Source organism: Columba livia, chromosome 18 (assembly GCF_036013475.1).
Source record: "Columba livia isolate bColLiv1 breed racing homer chromosome 18, bColLiv1.pat.W.v2, whole genome shotgun sequence".
Taxonomy (NCBI): Eukaryota; Metazoa; Chordata; class Aves; order Columbiformes; family Columbidae; genus Columba; species Columba livia.
Window position 1 is genome coordinate 12,963,022 of NC_088619.1, and position 18,116 is coordinate 12,981,137.

An 18,116-nucleotide genomic window follows, 5' to 3' on the forward strand; every position below is an offset into this window, starting at 1 on the left:
GGTGCCCCCAGTCTGGGGGACACCCCGGCTCCGCTCGCACCCCAGCTCTTCCGGGAGCAGCGGGCACGGTCCTCCAAGGCGGCAGGAGCGGCCCGCTCGGCGCCGCTCTGCCCCGCGCGTCTCGCTGCCCATCCTCATGACTTCCCGGAAGCGCCAGCGGAGCAGCGGACCCCGGAAGTGCCTCTGTGGCCGGTGCCGGGCCGGGGCGGGGCCGGTCCCGCCATGGCGGCCGCGGCCGGCTGAGGAGACACCGAGGGCTGAGGAGACACCGGGGGCTGAGGGGACGCCGGGGGCTGAGGCGGCACCGGGGGCTGAGGCGGCACCGGGGGCTGAGGCGGCACCGGGGGCTGAGGAGACACCGGGGGCTGCGGCGGCACCGGCTGCGAGCCGGACCCCGCACCGCGGGCCATGGCGGCGGCGGCGGCAGCGGCCGGTTCCAACTGGGGCCTGATCATGAACGTGGTGAACAGCATCGTGGGGGTCAGCGTGCTCACCGTGCCCTTCTGCTTCCGAGAGGTGAGCTCAGCTCGGCCGGGCCCGCCGCTGTCCCCGCCGCGCTGGGGCCGGTGGAGGCACCGGGGGGGCCGAGGGGCGGCAGGGCGGGATCCCCCGCAGGGAGCCCCGAGCGGGGTGTGGCGGTCGGTCGGTCCCCGGTCTCCGTCCCGCCGCGCGGGCCCCTCGGCGCCGTCTGTGCCGCCCGGGCCGGGGAGCAGCCGGAGGCCCCGTCTGCACGTTCTCCCGGTCTGGACTCGGGGGCTGGCCGGGGGCGGGCGGCGAAGGGGGCGCTGGAGCCAGACGGGTCGTCCCTTGTACCAAACAACGTGTTGTTTCCTTCTCATGAGGCCTCCAAATGTTAATTCCTGCTTTGCTTGGGAGGAGAAGGGAAAAAAGTGGATTAATTTCTCCCCGTGGTGACTGTGGGTCGGCTCGGGGGCGCTGGCAAACCCGGCGCCGAGCCCCCGCTGCCCTCCCGGCGCTGCCGCCGTCCCCACGGCCCCAGCCGCTGGAAATCGGGCAGGAAAGAGGGACCCAGACCTGGCATCGCTGGTGCCTGTTTAAAGCCACCTGCTTGACAAGTGTCCTGGGCTTAACATCCCCCGCCGCAACCGTGTGGGACAGCGCTGGCAGGGAGCTTGGTCATTAGTTTACGCTCTCAAAGAGTCCTGATTTAATAAGGTTACAACAGAGTTTGTGCCTCAGCACCGGGAGCAGTCTCTCCGCTCTATGCGAACCTGCTGGGAGCTCTGGAGAGCGCTGGGGGTGAGCGAGGGGGCTGTGGAAATTCTGCTCCAGAAACTGCTCCCAGTTCGCTCTTTGGTGCTTAAACTGGTGCAGCTGGGAGCTGTGGGAAGCAGGTGGCTGCTCCACGTCATCCCCGGGCCGCGGGGACGGGAAAAATGAGCCGGTACCTCGGGTTTCTCCCGGCTGCTCTGAGGTGGAGGGAATCCCCGAAGAGGCAAAAGGTGGCGGGCGGGAGCCTGGGGGGCAGCGGGCGCGCGGAGCCGCCGATTCACCGGGCGCTCGTCTCTCCCCGCTCCCCTTGCAGTGCGGCATCGTCCTGGGAGCTCTGCTGCTGGTTTTCTGTTCCTGGATGACTCATCAGTCCTGCATGTTCCTGGTGAAATCCGCCAACCTCAGCAAGCGCAGGACCTACCCCGGCCTCGGTGAGGATTCTCAGCTCCAGGCCTTGTTTTGTTTTTGTTTCTTAAACTGTGGTTTTACTCTGACCTCTTAATTTACAGCTTTCCTACTGATTTGGTTGGAATAGCACATGGTTTCTTGATGTAGTTTTCAATTTGCCTTGTTTTCCTCTGCCGATCTCCCTCCCCACCCCATGTCCCCGGGGGAGCGCAGGGTTTAATTCTGCTCTCGACAGCGCAGTCGAGAGGCGCGGGATTGTTTTGACTCTGCAGGGCAGGGGAGGAGATGCGGCGCTGACTGATCAAAGCCCAAGTTTTCGGGAGCTGGCGTAGTGGGCGTCTGGTGTAAATTATCGGTCTCGGCACGAAAGCCACGAGCTTCCCCACCCAGCGAGCGCCGGGGACATCGGGTTCTGCCAGCGGAGAGCCTGGCACAGCGCTGGGGCTGCCGGGATCCGAGCTGCCGGCGCGGTTGTGGCCGAGCAGGGAGGAAACAGCGCGCAGGGTTCCAAGCAGCCGAGAAAATAAAACCATCTGCGAGACTCGTGTGGGGCTTTGGCAGAGCCCGGCAGCCCCGTCCGCGGAGCTCGTCGCCTCTGCGCTGGCGCCAGGGTTGGCTCCCGCTCGTGACCTCCGCTGATTCTGACCCACTTGGGGGGCAGGAGGGGGTGATCGGGTTCCAGTCCGCCCTGTTGGCGTGTGACACGGCAGGAAAAGTAGTCTTTGCCTTGTTTTCCCTTATTTCTCTGGAGGAGGAGAGAGCTGGCTGGCATTGCCTGTGGTAAAAGAGCTGAAGCAACGCACGGCTCGCTCGCGGACCCTGTTGTTGGCAGACAGGTTCCCTCCACCATCAGGTGTTGCTCCCGCGCTGCGCGTCTTGGCTTGTGCCAAGTGATATCTGCTCAAAACAGAAAAGGAGGAGTTGTTCTGTGGTCTTGGAGGTTGTTCCTGCAACGCTGGAGCGAAGGGGGAGCCCCCAGGTAGTGCCTGACTTGTCCCCGCTGCCCCCAGCCCAGCTGCCCGGCTCCCCAGCCCCTCACAACGCGCCTTTGTGAGCCGCTTCCCCGGGTACAGAGCGTCCCCGTGGCCTTGGAGCGGCTCCCGGGGAGCAGGGATCCTCCGCGCCTTCGGAAGCCAAGGAGCTGGAACACACAGGGGGCCAGTAACGCTGCTAAACTTCCTGGCACCTCCTGGCACGCGAATGCTGGCGCTGAATGAAACGTCTCTGCCCTGGGAGAGGTGCCACCGGGAGGGACGGCCCCAGAGGAAAAGCGGCGCTCCTGCAGGCGCATCCTAATGCAGCGAGGTCGAGCAGCTCCACACAGACGGTCTTTGTCACCGGGGGCTCACGCCTGGGGACATCTGCGAGGGATCCTGGCAGCCCCGCGGCTGGTGTTGTGGGAGGCTTTGGCAGTGCCGAAAGATGTAAGAAAGTTTTGCAAATTAACTTCAGTCAGCCAGTCCCTTCCGGAGGAACGCGGGGAGCGACCGTTCCGGCTCCAGAGGAGCCAGGGCTGTGTCGGGCTGATCTCTGGCCCGGACGCCTTCGCTCGGCAGCGCTCTGGGCCTAGGGGCTCGGGTATTAAAAATATCGTGTTGTTCCCCACCGTTCCGCACTGCGTGGAAGGGAAGGGCCACGGACAGATGTGTGGACACACAGGATCACGATGCCTTCCCAGACAGACTTCAAGCAGGAGATGAGTTAATTCCCCCGTGCGGGCGCTGGCAGAGCCCAGGGAGGCAGCGCGGCCCCCGCGGAGCAGAGTGCCGAAGCGCAGGTTGCCCGTTCTGGTAACCACGCGTGGCTTGGAAGAGCTGCTCTCATTGCTGCGCGGACTCGGCTCTGCCCAGCCGGTCAGGCGTCTCCAGATCCCATTCCAAAGATGCTCGACTGTACAATTTATTTTACAGTTGTCGTCTCCTTCCTCCTTGAAGATAAAGGATCCAGTTTTTTCCTTTGTCCCCAGATGGGGACATCTGGCTTGTTCCCATCAGAGCGTCACTCCAGAACAGCCGGGGAGGCTGGTGGGTGTTCTCAGTGTCTCCGGCCTGAGCTGCAGCTGCTGTCGGGAGGACGGGGCTGGGTGTGGTGTGGAGGGGCTCGCAGGTCCTGCCGGGGCTGCTCTGGCCCAGCCCGCGGGAGGGACGTTCTGCTCTTGCGGGTTCCCCTCTCCCTCCCTGGCCGTGGGACCGCCCCCCAGGGCCACGGGTTTCCCCTCGTCTAGTCTCGCGGGTCCCACACGAGGTGCGAGCTGGAGGCCGCGCGGTGCGGCTGCTCCTGGCGCCCGGGCGTCACCGAGCCCCCGCCTGCTTGCGGTGCTCCCCCGCGCAGCAGCGCCGCTGCGTTTTGCTGCTGTGGGTCTCCTGCCATTCTTTTTTGACTCATTCTGTGGGGGAACATCTTGTTTCTTTAATTTTTAGCTCAAGCAGAGTCCAAAGAAATCTGAGTTTGTACATTAATGTTTAAAATAGCCGAGGATGCTTCCAGAAGCGACTGAAGTTTGTTCTCGGGCGGCCGCCGGGGACGTGTGCGGCACCTTGAGAGCGGCCGGGGGGCCCAGAGCGGCGCTTTTCATGTGGGGCCTCCGCAGTAAAGGAGCGGGCAGTGTGGTCTGTGCTTGGAACGGGAGGTCTCAATTCCCATTCTGCCCAGCAAGATCTAAAAATACCAGCGGAGTTTTCTTGGCATCTTCTTTTTGAGAAAAAACACAATGATTTAAAGACTACTGATCATTTTCTGCTATAAGCTCCAACCCAAGGATGGGAGGGGAAAGAAAAAGAAGTGTCTTGGCAGCAGCCCTTTGGTGTGGGCTGGGAGCACTGGTGTTCTGGGTACGGATTGAGCGTTCTGGGCACCATCTCCCGTCTCCCATCCAGCAACGTCAGGGAGTGGGAAGATAAAAATAAAAACGCGAGTTTGATTGGAATTTTGCACTGCAGTAACTTTTCGCCACACGGCATCTTATACGTGCGTATTTTCTCCTCTGCGCTGACTTTGTTTTAATGGTTGCCACGTGCGACCGCTACTTCACACCACTTCTTTTTTTTCTTAAATAGAAAGAAAAAGAGAACCTGCTTTCTCTCGTTTCCTCATCTTCGTTCCTGTCTTCTGTGGTTTTCAACTGACAGAGGGCATGTCTGAGAAAGAAAATGAGAGGGTGGGCAAGGCAAACAGCCCCAAAACACGACCCGGCGGGTTCCAGCTGCGCTTTGTCACTGGTGGTGTTAATGTCGAACTTGTGCATGTGCCGCGTTCTGGACCTTTCTTTAACTAACTACAACTTTTTTTTTGTTCTCTTCTGCCAGCGTTTCATGCCTATGGAAAAGCAGGAAAAATGTTGGTGGAAACAAGGTAATCCCCTCCTAATTTAGAGCTTGCATAGTTTGGTTTTCTTTAATGAACAACACGGCTCCGTAGCCTCTCGGGCCCTCGCCGTGCTCTCGTTTCTTGCCCTCCTGCCTTCCCTGGCCAAGAAATCCCCCGCCACCCAGACTCTGAACCGCGGCATGTCGCTGGTGGCCGTTTGCCAGGGCTGGGGTCCCTGCCAGGGTTAGCGGGGGGGGAGCGCTGGCCACCTCGGACGCCCCCTTGGGCCGCTCGGTGCCAGCTGCTCCTGCGCGGGATGCCGGGCAACGGGTGCGCGATGGGGAGATCCCGTCGCCGTGTCGGCACAGGCTCCGGTTCCTCGCGTGACCCCGCGCACACGGAAGGTCCCCCCGGGGTCTCGAGCGGCCGTGCTGGGATGTGGTCACAGCAGAGGGGCTTTGGTGGAGGTGTCCTGAGCCCGGCCAGGCCGTGGTGCCGGCTCCGGCCCTCCCCCACCTGCAAACTGCTGCAGAACACTTAAAAATATACAGAATAGTTATCGGATGTTACTCGTCCGTGCAAGCAATTGCTGTAATTGCCACAGGGACGCTGTATAGTTGGAAGTGGGAAGGAGAGCAGTCCGGGCGATCAGGAGTGGGAGGAGAGGCGGTGGGTAGGACAGTCCCTTCGTCAAGGCGTGGTCCTTTTTGTGGAAAGAAGTTTGCGCTGATGTGGTGTCGAGGCTTCCGTGGTAGGTCCGTGCTGCAGGGTGTGGGGCTGAGAGAACCTCTTACTGATTCCTTTAAACATTTTTCTGAGAAATAATGCAGTTCTTGCCATCTCCATGGTCATTTGTTTAATTTTGCTGTGGCTCCAAAGAGCAGTTAAGCCCACGCGCGTGTGAGCAGAGCTACGTCTCTAGCCAAGCCGGTAGGTGTGGATGGAGGGTCTCTGGTTTAATTTGGCTGGGACTGAACGCGGAGCTGGTGCCCTGCCCTTGGTGAGCCCGAGGACCCCGGCGTGGTCCTCCCCTCGAGCAGCCCCCGCAACCCCGCAGACAGAAAACCCGCTTTCCCGCTGGCTGCCAAGTGTGTTTTCAGTGTGGGTTCGGCAAAATTTGGGCCTCGTCTCCACCGTGACTTGCCAGAAGGCTGTGTCAGAGGGCGGGTGTGCGCTGCAGCGCGGCTGAGGCTGCTCTGCCTCCCAGCACAGGCGAGGGGCTGCGCAAGATTTTAAGTCATTTTGAATGTTCCCATGTAGCTGTTTCTATTCAGCTCTTCTGGATGTTCCTCGGTGAACAGCGGGTGCAGTAGGATCCTCGGCAACCCACAGCTGCTGTGGTTGTGCGCAGGGTGAAGCCCTGGAGACCTTGTCGGTGCTCAGCCTTGGTCTGATCCTTCCCCAGCACTGCGCTGAGCGTAGGACATCCCTCGCTCCCGGCGTGTGGACCGGAGCCACGTTCTCCTGTTGTGGCTGGGGGGTCCTGTCACCCCAGGCCGGGTTACAGCAGCGTCTCCAGCCCAGCCCTGAGCACCAGCCTGGGCTCCTTCCCTGGCGAGGGCTGCGCAGGGGACGAATCCGCTGGGGACGTGGCTGCTGACACACTTGGCCAGGGGCAGGAGCTGTGTTTTGGGGCTCCTGCCTCAGCCCCTAACCTGCCTGCAGTGAATTGTTTTTGCTAACCTGCCTGTATCTGTTTGTTTTTGCAGCATGATTGGGCTGATGCTGGGAACTTGCATTGCTTTCTATGTTGTCATTGGTGACTTGGGGTCCAACTTCTTTGCCCGGCTGCTTGGATTTCAGGTAAATAAATGCTCGCTGTGGGTTAAATCCCCACATCTACACTGGGGACGGCGGTCGCAGTTCCCGCACCGCGTGTGCCTTGGGCGGCGCAGCGCGTCCCGCCTCAGCGTGCGGCCCTGGGCGCCGGGGGGCTGAGCTGAGCTCTCACAGCGCCTTGTGCGCAGAGCGTTCAGCTCCATGAAGTCCTGGGATTCCAGACATATGGCGAACAATCAGATGTGTAAAACCTCCAATAAGGCACTTCCAACAAAAGAATTCCTTTTAACTTGGTCGCTGCTAATTCTGGAGCAGATTCCTGGAGGAGATGATGCTTCCTGCCCAAATTCCTGCCCCGAATGGGGGGTGACAGACAGTTCCTCTGGCCGGGCTCTCACCCCCTTGCAGCCCCCTGGTTCAAGAGGGATTTGTCGTGTCCTTTGCTGCTCTGGTGGCCGAATTTACCGTGTGCCTGGCTCCCTTTCAGATAAAACGAGCTGTGTGCTGAGGCGGGTGCGGGCTGGAGCCGCGCGGTGCCGGGTGCTGGTCCTGGCAGGCTGCGGAGCCGGTACCAGGGCTGTGCAGGGAAGCAAAGGGATGTGCGGAAGGATTTTTGGCGGGGCTGTTATCTGCTCTGCCTGGTGCCGCTAAGCTCCGATTAAGGGCCTGTGAAGTTAAAAAGATGCGTTGTGGCTGCAGCCAAATTAGGTATTAAATATTTCCAAGCGTTTCAGAGTGTTCTGCTATAATAAATACTAATTCGAGGTTTTGATTAATTTTCTGGATCAGAATTTTCAAGACTTCAATCTCCTGTTTCCCAAGTAAGCTGAGTTTTTATTTAACTGCATGAAAATACTTGAATAGCTTGTGCTGGATTAGCATATAAACACCCCCTGCAAATACTTCCACTCCAGGATGGACCCGTCACGCACTGCGTGGAGCAACAGTGGCACCCAGTGCCGGCGCAGGCTCAGCACAGAGCTGGCCAGAGAAACGGCAGGTGCTCGGCATCAAATCCGTCAATACGCACCGAAGCAGAATGTCACAATTGGAATCGATCCTGGCTTTGCATTGTTCCTCACTCAGGAAAAATGCGCCCCATCGGGGTCTGCTGCTTTGGTAGGATGCCTTGAGCGCCCTCCGTGCCCCGGTTCCTCACGCAGGTCCCTTTTGCAGGTGTCGGGCAGTTTCCGGATGGTTCTGCTCTTCGCCGTCTCGCTGTGCATCGTTCTGCCGCTGAGCCTGCAGAGGAACATGATGGCGTCCATCCAGTCCTTCAGCGCCATGGCGCTCATCTTCTACACCGTCTTCATGTTCGTGGTCAGTGTCCCTGCTGGGAAAGCTCTTTTCCTGTTGTTTTATTGTAACACAGATGTTCCCACTTCCAGGCTGCAGGTGTGGGGCTCAAGTTTCAGATGTCCTTCTCGATAATTAGTGCCAGGCATAATGAGTGAGCGGGTGCCCGTGCTCTGGAGCTGGAGGAGGTGGGGAGGTGCAGACTGAAACTGGCCAGTGGGTCTGTAAACGGTTCCAAAGGCTGGAGGCTGTGGTGCCACAAATATTAATAAACCACAAATCCAGTTGTGGTTTTTTCTTCTTGTTAGTGTCTTATAATTCCGGGCTCTGAACTTTAAATGGACGGGTGGAAGATGTGCGGGAGAGTTCCTGGAAGCAGAAGGACTTTTCTCGGCGTTAGCGTTTTACCTTGGAAGCCTCAATGCTGCTTCTCACGCAGAGCTCACGCCTGCACTTCGCACGCTTCTCTGCAGCCGGTGGTTAATGTGTTTCAGGCTGTAAGGAGTTCTGTTTGCTGGGCACCAGCACTTCTGGTTTTGAGCACGGAAAGCTTTGTAAAGTCCTGAGTCTGGTACATGGCATGTACTCATTCTTAGATATTTCTAGAGAAGCTTTTCTTCCCGGAGGTGAGTGGATTCTTGACCATTGAAGCAGGTAGAGCTGAGAGTTTCCCAGAGCTGCCCTGGTGGGCTTGGCTGAGCCCCTTGTGCATCGCCACTTGCACGGGCTCTGGAACCACGGCAGGTTTCACATCACAGATGCTCGTGTGGTTTGCTCCTGGAGCCCCAGCCCTGTCTCTCCCAAATTCCAGGACTGGAAGAGCTGCAGCAAAAGGAAGAAAAGGAGGTGTGGAAATTCTTTCCAGTTAATTTTTTGGTAGGCTGTGCTGGGTCACACCTCCGAGCTGGAGCTGTGAACGAGTGTTTCCAGGGCTGCCGAGTTCCCGGAGCTGAGCCTTTGAGGAAACCACAACATTTCATGAGTGTTTGCTGCACTAAAACATCATCTCTGGGGATTAGAAAACCCCTATTCTGGGAATACGCTAAACAGGCATTCAGGCATATTTACCCTCTGTTTCCTGTGCAAGCCAGTGCCCGCCAGCTTCCCCGTCCCCGGCAAGGAGCTCCTGGCCCCGCCGGGCGGCCTCGCTCCCCGCTTCCCTGCAGGTTGTCTCTGGTGAGCCGGAGTCGTTCCGTGGCTCTGGAGCAGCAGTGTGCAGCTGGGATCCCGGCTTAGGAGCCTTGGTCTCTCTCCCTTGAACAGGATTCTCCAAGGCAAATGTCGCTTCCCTTTCTGGATTTAAAAACGCGTTTAAAAGAGTGCAAAAGCAATTGCTGGGAGCAGTAATTCTCACAGTTCACTGTGTCAGTGGAAATTGTTCCAGCGTGGTGTGTGCTATGATGTCTGAAGGCACAAAACAAGGGGGGAATGTCGTAGATCTTTTAAAACACACCCCGAGATCCTCGGGGGTCACTGGGAGCTTCAGTGAAGCGCGTGGGTGGGTGTGGAGCTGGGGAGTTTGGCTGCAGCTCGGGCTGCGGTGGCAGCATAAGCTGTTGCTCGCAGAGCTGCGTGCGCTGCCTTTTGTCCCAGCACCGACGTTACTGCTGCCGTGAGGCTGGTTTGGGTTGGATCTTAGCCCCTCTTCTTTTTCTTGGCTACAGATTGTGCTGTCGTCCTTCAAGCACGGCCTCTTCAGCGGGCAGTGGCTGCAGCGAGTGAGTTACACGCGCTGGGAAGGCATTTTCCGCTGCATCCCCATCTTTGGCATGTCGTTTGCCTGTCAGTCGTAAGTACCTGCGGCTCCCGCTGCTGGCAGCAGTGGCGTGCAATGAGTTTTCTGAGGGCAGAGGGTCACGAGGATCTGCACGGGATAGATACCAGCTGTTTCCCTATTTTAACCAAAATATTTTACAGCCCACTGAAGTACAGTGAGTTGCGACCCTTTTGTTACCTAGATGTGTGAGGGAGTTATATTTCACTTGGGAGTTACTGTACTTGAGCAACACAAGATGATTTGGGCCAAGCAGATCCTCAGTGTGATGCACGTTGCTTCTGGTGCAGCTGCAGGAGAGAGGAGTTTCCCCCGCTTCTTGAGGGAAACGATTAGTTCCAGGAAGGCAGCGGGGCGGTGTCGCCCCGTGGCCGCAGGGCCCGCAGGGTCGCGTACACGCGTGCCTGCTCTCTGCTTCCCTCAGTTCCTTTGAGAATGCTCAGAAGATTGCACAGGCGTTGGCTTTGCAGAGTTGTTCACGCAATTACCTGCGTCTAATGAGGGTTCCCGTGGGCACGTGGAAGGACGTGACAGCAGACCAGGCTCTTTGCGTGTTTCTAGCAGCATTACCTTCTGCACCAAAATGGCAAGTGAGCGATACATGCCTGGCCAGAATAGTAACGGCCTTGAAATAGAAGCATAAATCCAAATGTGGACACGGAAAAGACCGTCCTCGGTTGGAAGGCTGGCAGCGATGGGCTTTCCCCCCTGTAGTTCCAGCAAATGGGTAACATGCCAACGCTAAATGAATGTGACAGATAGAATTTGTTCAGACTGCTGTGTTTACACCCACACGCAAGATCCAAATCATCATTTTCCACTTATTGGCTCTCTTGGCAGCTTGGTCCCTACCCGAACACGCTCCAGTCTTGCTGTTTAATGTCTCCATCACAACTGGTGAAGGGAATTGTGCTCTTTTACAGCTTTACCTTGTTAACATCCTAGAGGTTTTAAATTCCATTTTTTTCTTATGGTAGCCATACAGTACCCAGCACAATTTTGCTGGGAGTTGGGAGCGCAGGGAAATGGTTTGGTCTGGACCACTGTGCACGTACCTAAACACAGGCTCCGTCACGGCACTTACGTGGCAAGCCGAACCTAAACATATGCAGTTTCTTCTCCAAGCATCAGGGCAATACGCTGTCCCCAGCCCAGGCAGTCTTCATAAGCCTGTTATTCTTAGCTCGGTAGGTTTAATTTTGCTAACCTCCGAATCCTTTTTTTTTTTAAAAAGAAATAATTGTAACATAAAGCAGAAATGCTTTCCCTTCAGCACGTGAATACAGCTTACAGTAAGGACAAATAAATGCACTGTTATTCTAGCTTGAAAAACTTGGGAGTGCAATCGTCTTTGCTCTCTGAAAGCTCTCCCGTTGCTGCTGAAGTCGTGAAGTAGGTCACTCCTCGGCGGTTGCGTGGTGAGGAAAGTGCGGTGAGCTGCGGGCTGGGCGAGGGCTCAGCGTCCCCTTGCAGGCCCTGGCGCCACCTGCTCGAGTCACCGAACCCTCGAACTGCGGAGGAGTCGGTACAGCTTTCCAGGAGAAAGCTTCTCCTTCCTGGAGGCGGCTGCTCTGCTGCAGATGGATGCAAGAAGGCTGAATTCCCAGGGGTGATGGAGGTCGGGGTGTTTGCTGCCCCGGGCTGAGCTGGCGCTGTGCTGGGGCGCAGGTGAGGAACAGACTCGGCGGTCGCTGCGGCCGCCCCCCGCGGCCGCTCGCGGGGCCTGTGCTGGCTCGCCTGCTCCTGGGTCCGTCTGTCTGTGCCCTCTGAGGTGCAGCGGGAGCGATAACGCGGGGGAGGATCCCTGACCCTTCACCGCCCTTCAGTGCAGTCATTTTGCTTAAAACTAAACCCCAAGTGCGTCAGGACACGCCGCCCGTCCCCTTGCTGTGCCTCGGGCGGTGCTGGTGCTCAGGAAGGCCCGGCAGCGTCTCGGGGGCTGGAGGGCACCGGGCTGCTCCCCCAAACCCACGCTGGCCAAACGGCTGCAGTTGGGTGATGCAGGAGGTGGCTGCGCTCTGTGTGGCACTTTTCCCCATGTCACCGCTGTTGCTCCTGCGTGAACGTGAGCCTGCTCTGGCTGTGCCCCCCACGCACCGCAGAGCCTCGCGGCTCCCTCCCTCCTGCACCTGGATGCCGGGCTGGCCCTTCCCCTCCGGGCTGGAGCCCAGGACACGGCCGGTTATCTCGGGGAGGTCACTGCGCCGAGGGATCCGAAACTGCGGTCAGTGCCCATCGCGGTGCTGCCCCTGCGGACCCTGCGTGTGTCTTGTGGGTTCCTGCGAGCCCATGTGCTCGGCTTCCTTTGTGCAGAGCTGTTTGACGTGCGGGGATTAAGGGTTTTTCTGCGTGGCCTCAGCTCGACACACGCTCTGTCAATGGCTTTGTGCCCGCTGGAGCTGGGGACACCTCCTTCCCATGGCACGGGGCGCCCCCCTGCTCCCCAGAGTTCCTTCAGGAACGTGAAGCCAGGATGTAGCCACTTGAATTCAAGTAATAAGAGGTTAATGAGTTGCTAAAATATGCACCTGATGTCAAAAAGTACATTCCACATGCTTTCCAAGTCTGTTAATACCCCAAATCCCGTGTAATTGGTGCTCCCAGCTTTCTATGAAGTGAGCTCGAGCAGCAGCGCTGAAATATGACAGGCGCTGCATTTAGTTTTGTTTGTTTAACTTTTCTTTTAGACAGCGCGATGCTCTAACCATCTTCCTGCTTCTCCTCTGTAAACACTGCGTTGCTTTAATTATCAGCGCGGAGAGCTCCAAGAACAATAATGTGCGTGCGCTGCCTGGCCCGGTGCCACTGGTGTTCCACTGGAACAAACGGTCATTCATTTTGCAACACTTTTGAACCGAGATGTTTACATCACACGTTGAGCTCCACGTGGTGGGGTGGGGAGAGCAGGAGTATTTTTGCAACACTTAAAAGTTATGAGTGTTCTGAAATCTCTTGGCATTAGCAATATAAATTGTGGAATAGCGGCGAGTGTTTATGCTCCACAGGGGGAAGGTGTCAGGGATTCTTTGCTGCTGGGCTCAGGCAGGGAACATGCTCCACTTGGGTTTTTCCTTAAGTAATTCACCCTTTTCTACAGTCAGGTCTTGCCTACCTACGATAGCTTGGACGAGCCGTCTGTCAAAATCATGAGCTCCATATTTGCTTCTTCCCTGAACGTGGTCACCACCTTTTACATTACGGTAAGAACCTTCCCCTTCTCTTTCCTTGCCAGACATCGCGCTCCGGAGGGGCAACAGGGATGGTGATTTATCTTCGGCTGGGGCTGTTTCTACTTATCTGTATTTATTCTGAAAGATAAGTCATTTTGCTGAAAGCCGAGTTGGATGGATGGTGATGAACTGAGCAGTGCAGGAGGCGTTTGGAGCGTCCCCGTTTCCCTGGGCAGGGGCAGAGTGGAGCCCCAGCCCCTCGCGTGCCTGGAGCTGGAGGTGCTGCCCGGGCACCGCCTGCAGCCGTTGGAAAGACCTGAAGGAAATTCTGCCTCATAAAGCCCCAGTTATTAAAACTGAGTTAATAATTCCCAAGAAGGCCTTGCCCTGTGAACGGGGCTCCTGCGGGGGATCGCTGGGGCCTGTCCGTGGGTCTGACAGTGAGTGGGGTGTCACCGCTCGGTGTCACGGGCAGCGCTCCCTCGCTGCCATGTCCTCCATGAGACCCCCCTGTATGTGGGAGAAACTTGCCTCTGCTTCTAGGAAGGTCCTGCTCTTCATTCACTGCCTGCCCCAGCTTTTTGGGGTGCTGCAGGGGGGCTGGGGCAGGCTGCCGTGGAGGTGGCCCCACGCTCCTTGGCTGACTGTCCCCAACCCACGCGGGGTCACTGACCCGCACCCGTTTGCAAAGAGCACATGTGAGCATGCTTTGGGGTCAACCCACCGCTCAACCTCTCCTGCCACACAGGTGGGCTTCTTTGGCTACGTGAGTTACACCGAGGCCATCGCTGGCAACGTGCTCATGAACTTCCCTTCCAACCTGGTGACGGAGATGATTCGAGTGGGATTCATGATGTCGGTGGCTGTGGGGTTCCCCATGATGATTCTCCCATGCAGACAGGCGCTGAACACCCTTCTCTTCGAGCAGCAGGTAAGATCCTCCTGTGTGGCTAGGAGCAGTGGGCTGGCTGCCTCGCTGGAACCTTGGAAATGCCCTTTTGGAAGGGCACCTGAGACTCTCTGGCTGCTCTTGGCTGCCCACCTGGGCTGCAGACGTGCTGGGCTCGAGAGACTCCGCTGACAGCTGCACGCTTCTGACCCGGGTAGGTACTCGCTGCCCAGAGGGATGAACCCTCAACTGACAGTGAAATCGTGGGTGTGAGGTAGCGATGCAGCAGGAGGCTCGTGGCCGCATGTACATCTGCTCTGCAGGATGGATAATCGATGGTGCTTTGAGGTTCCTGTCCTCTGCAGAGGAATTCCGCGGGCAGCGGCGCTGGGGCCGGGCCGGGCGCTGGGGCCGGGCCGGGCGCTGGGGCAGGGCCGGGCGCTGGGGCCGGGCCGGGCGCTGGGGCAGGGCCGGGCGCTGGAGCGGCCGGGCGCTGGAGCGGCCGGGCGCTGGGGCAGCCGGGCGCTGGAGCAGCCGGGCGCTGGGGCAGCCGGGGCGCTGGGACAGGGCCCAGCACGGCGCTCGCTCTGCTGCGCCCCCGGTCCCGCATTGCTCCGTCCCTGCCCCGCTGGGGATTCCGGCTCTCACGCAGAAGTGTTACACAGTTCAGAGCTGACGTGGTTCTCCCCCTCAGGAAGAGGGAGAAATGTGCTTTTGGAAACAGAGGAGCCTCCTTATTTCCTGCTGCTCCAGCTGGCATCCTTTTGCCGGCCAACTCGATCTTGCTTTGCATTTAGCTCAAGCTTCTGTTCCTGGCCTCAGAGCTCAGCCCGGCCTCGTTTCTTCTTAATTCTGCCTGCGCTTGCTCATTTCTGCTCTGGTTTTGTTGCTCTCATCCTCGCACCCTGTCAGGAGCCCCCCGAGCAGCCCTGTCCCCTTCCCCAGTGCCCCCCTGGCTGTTTGGGGCCGCTCCGGTGGGCTGGCGCGGTGCGACACGTCCCCTCCCACATGTTCACCTTTCCCAGGGTCACATCTTCAGACAGCCTTTGTGACTATAGCTGGTCTGTCTGATTTAGACTGTAAGTCCCTTGTGGCGGTAGCGTGTTCTCCTCTGTGTATTGTACGGCTCTGAGCATGCCGATGGTATTCAGTAAATAACAGTAAGAGATTGTGGGAATGTTCTGAGGCCTTTGTGTATCTGCATAAATAGAAACCTCTTAGGGCAGGAAATAAAACTTGAGCAATTTATAGCTCTGAATCCTGCCACTTCTGCCTGTGAGAAGCCCCCGGCTCTTTTCTCACGTCAGGAGGGCCTGATGCTGGGGGAAGACGGTCAGTGAAAGCAGCGGGTGCAGAGGGGCGAGTGCTGGAAGCTCCTGGGGGGCCGTGTCTCCTGCCGGGGCTCTGCCCGTTGCTCTTTGGGCTCTGAGCCCGTCCCGTTGCTTTGTCTCCCATCTGCGCAGCCCGGAGAGCGGGGACCTGCTGGTTCTGCAGGGTGCGTGTGTTCGCTGGGTCCTGCTCGGAGCGTGGGGATGGGAACGGGGCATCTGCAAACTCCCGTTGTCATCTCTGCCGCCCAGCCAGGGTGTCTCCCCTCAAGGCGGAGGAGCTGGTACGCGTGTCGTGACCCACTGGGAGCAGCCCTGCTCGGGAGGCCCCAGGGGACGCTTTGCCGCAGCCAAACTGGAGCTCTTCCCGGTGACCGCTCCCCCTCCTCGGCTGCGCCTGGTTCTCATGGCCTTGGCCTCAGGGCCGCTCACCGAGGCCGGACAGCGCAGCGCTGGCACGGGGACGGGATACAGCTGTGCGGCTCACATCTGGGGCAGGATGGGAACGGCAGCTTCGGCTCCATGTCCTCCCTCTCTGCTTTCGAAGGTTCAAATGCAGTTGCCTATTAAAACTGCTCCACAATGTCTAACTGCCCCCGCCCTGCATCCACCTCTGCAGAGACCCCAGCTCGGAGGCGAGGGAGCTGCAGGGTAGTGCTGGGAGCTGCGGGGTCGTGGTGCAGGAGCTCAACTCATTCTCCCCCTCCCACCCTTTCTCTTGCAGCAAAAAGACGGCACCTTCGCTGCTGGGGGCTACATGCCCCCGCTGCGCTTCAAAGCCCTGACGCTGGCCGTTGTGTTTGGAACCATGGTGGGAGGCATCATGATCCCGAACGGTGAGTGGGGAGCTGGGGACGAGGCCTGGGTGCTCGGCTGTTTCCTCAGGTCTCTTTAATTTGCTTTTCTGGGTGGGGTGGCGGGGCTGGCGCCCCAGCCTGCACGGGGCTCGGGCAGCGCTGAGGGAACTCTGATTTCTCCTCCTCTTCTTTGCCAGTGGAAACAGTCCTGGGCCTGACGGGTGCTACCATGGGAAGCCTCATTTGTTTTATCTGCCCGGCTCTTATTTACAAGAAGATCCACAAGAATGCACTTTGTTCACAGGTCAGTGCTGATGCTGCTTGACATCCCCCTAAGCCCTCTGCAGGGCCTGGGAACGTAGTTAATGTGGCTGCAGCAGAGAAACCGCTCAGCACCTCCTCCCGCCTCCCGCTCCAGTCTGCCCAGTACAGGTGGGGGCTGTTCTGGTCGGCTGCTCCCAGCAGCATCACTTATGGGCTTGCAGGCAGCCCAGTGCGCGGCCGGCCCCGGGCTGGAACACCGGCTCTTTTTGTCCTCCAGCAGCCAGTGAAGCATTTATATGGTGCATGAAACGCTGCTTCCAGTCCGCCTTCTGGTGGGCGTCAGGTTCCGTATCTGCAGAACGGGAAATCCAGGCAGCCCATAAAACCTTAACGGCCCTTCCATCCCAACCTGCCGGGGCTGGGAAAAGTCAACACGGTTTCTCAGCGATGCGGTTCTTGCTGCTGACCCTCAGCTTTCTGCTTTCAACCCAAATAATAATAAAAAGGGAACACACGCATAGAGGTGTTGCTTCAGGAATTGATTTTTAAAAAATGAGGGTCGTTCAGAGGCTGTTAGAAGTTTACCTTTTCCCTTTTGCTGCAGTTTGAATTGGCCTCCTCGGGGACTGAAACAAAGTGGCTCTTTGCTGGGCTTGATCTCTCTGGTTCTACAAATACTGGGCTGTTGTGGGGCTGAAACGAGCAGGTTTTGTTTTTCCTGACAATAACTAAATGCAGTGCCTTTTAGCAGCCTGTGCCCCAGCGTTGCCAGTCACGGCAGCGCGGGGCTGGGAGCAAGGTTTTCGGCAAACTGCGGAGTCAGCAGGGGGAGGGCACGACATTTTTGTGGGTCCTACACAACTAATGGCTTTTTCTGTGTTTAATGACTTGCGGGTTTGCAAACGTACATGAAGTTTTTAAGCAGGGCGTATTTTTTTCTTTCGTTCCCCGTGCTGTCTCCGACACAAAGAAATAGTCCGACTTTCCAGCTTTCGCTCTCAGTTCTGACACTGTGGTTCTAACTTCTTTGACTGAAACCCCAAGCAGGAGCCTGAATGCCAGCCTGGATTTTTCAGGGAAACAAAGAGCACTTTCAAGCATCGCTTTCTGTTCTGGCTGGGCCAGAACGTTTCTCTGCAGCGCCTCGAAGCTGCGCCTGGGATGTGCCGAGCTCTCAGCGCGGCTGCCCAGAGGCGACTGGCAGCGCAGCGCTGGGGCCCTCGCGGTTCTTGACCCGAAATGCTGCTCACAGGTTGTTTGTCCTGCAGAAATCCCCACAAAGGAATAAGGGCTTATCTAAAGCATCAGCCCCCAGGTTCCCCAGCATTTCAAGGGGATGGAAGCGAGCTGCCCAGCCCCCTCTGGAGTGATCCATGGCCTGTCAGGTGTGCATACCTGTGCTGAGCGATGCTCGGAAGCGCCGCGGTGAGGACTCACCTGCCCGCAGGCCGGGCTGCGCGGCACCTCCCGCCTCCCCGCCCTCTCCTCCTCCCTCCAGGCCTTCTGCAAAGACTCATTTATTCTTTCCCTGGAGCTCCGTCTTTGGTCTCCTCCTGCATTCCGGCTTTTCTTTGATCAGGCGCTCCACTCCATCAAAATATGCTCCTGTGGAAAGTGGCAGTCGGGGGGGAAGGAGCCGCCCTGGGCATAACCGTCCCTCCCCGCTTCTCCCTGTCTGAAACATGTACGTGGATACTCTCCCTTATCCATTGCCTTTAGCTTTCTTCCAAAGCAGCGGAACTCAACACCCTCTCTTACCCTGGTCTAAATTATCCCGACTCTTGCAGTGCTGCTGCTGGGAACCGGCTTTTATGGGGCCACCAAAGCCCCGTGTTGGGCACCTGACGGGGCTGGCGAGATGGGAAGTTCCGA

The 18,116-nt window shown here is 58.1% G+C and overlaps 1 protein-coding gene across 2 annotated transcripts in view; it reads left to right on the forward strand.

Moving 5' to 3' along the window:
- The first annotated feature begins 260 nt into the window (after nt 1–260).
- Nucleotides 261–18,116, forward strand: part of SLC38A10 (solute carrier family 38 member 10) — a 34,608-nt gene continuing 16,752 nt past the window's right edge. Inside the window, exons 1-10 of one of the 2 annotated variants that reach the window (XM_065035084.1) lie at nt 261–516; nt 1,547–1,664; nt 4,947–4,992; nt 6,657–6,750; nt 7,903–8,046; nt 9,687–9,811; nt 12,894–12,996; nt 13,715–13,897; nt 15,908–16,019; nt 16,178–16,284. In XM_065035084.1, the coding sequence (XP_064891156.1) occupies nt 409–516; nt 1,547–1,664; nt 4,947–4,992; nt 6,657–6,750; nt 7,903–8,046; nt 9,687–9,811; nt 12,894–12,996; nt 13,715–13,897; nt 15,908–16,019; nt 16,178–16,284 (1,140 nt within the window). In that variant the 5' untranslated portion in view covers nt 261–408. The remainder of the gene's footprint in view (nt 517–1,546; nt 1,665–4,946; nt 4,993–6,656; nt 6,751–7,902; nt 8,047–9,686; nt 9,812–12,893; nt 12,997–13,714; nt 13,898–15,907; nt 16,020–16,177; nt 16,285–18,116) is intronic. The other variant, XM_065035085.1, reaches the window with a different exon arrangement.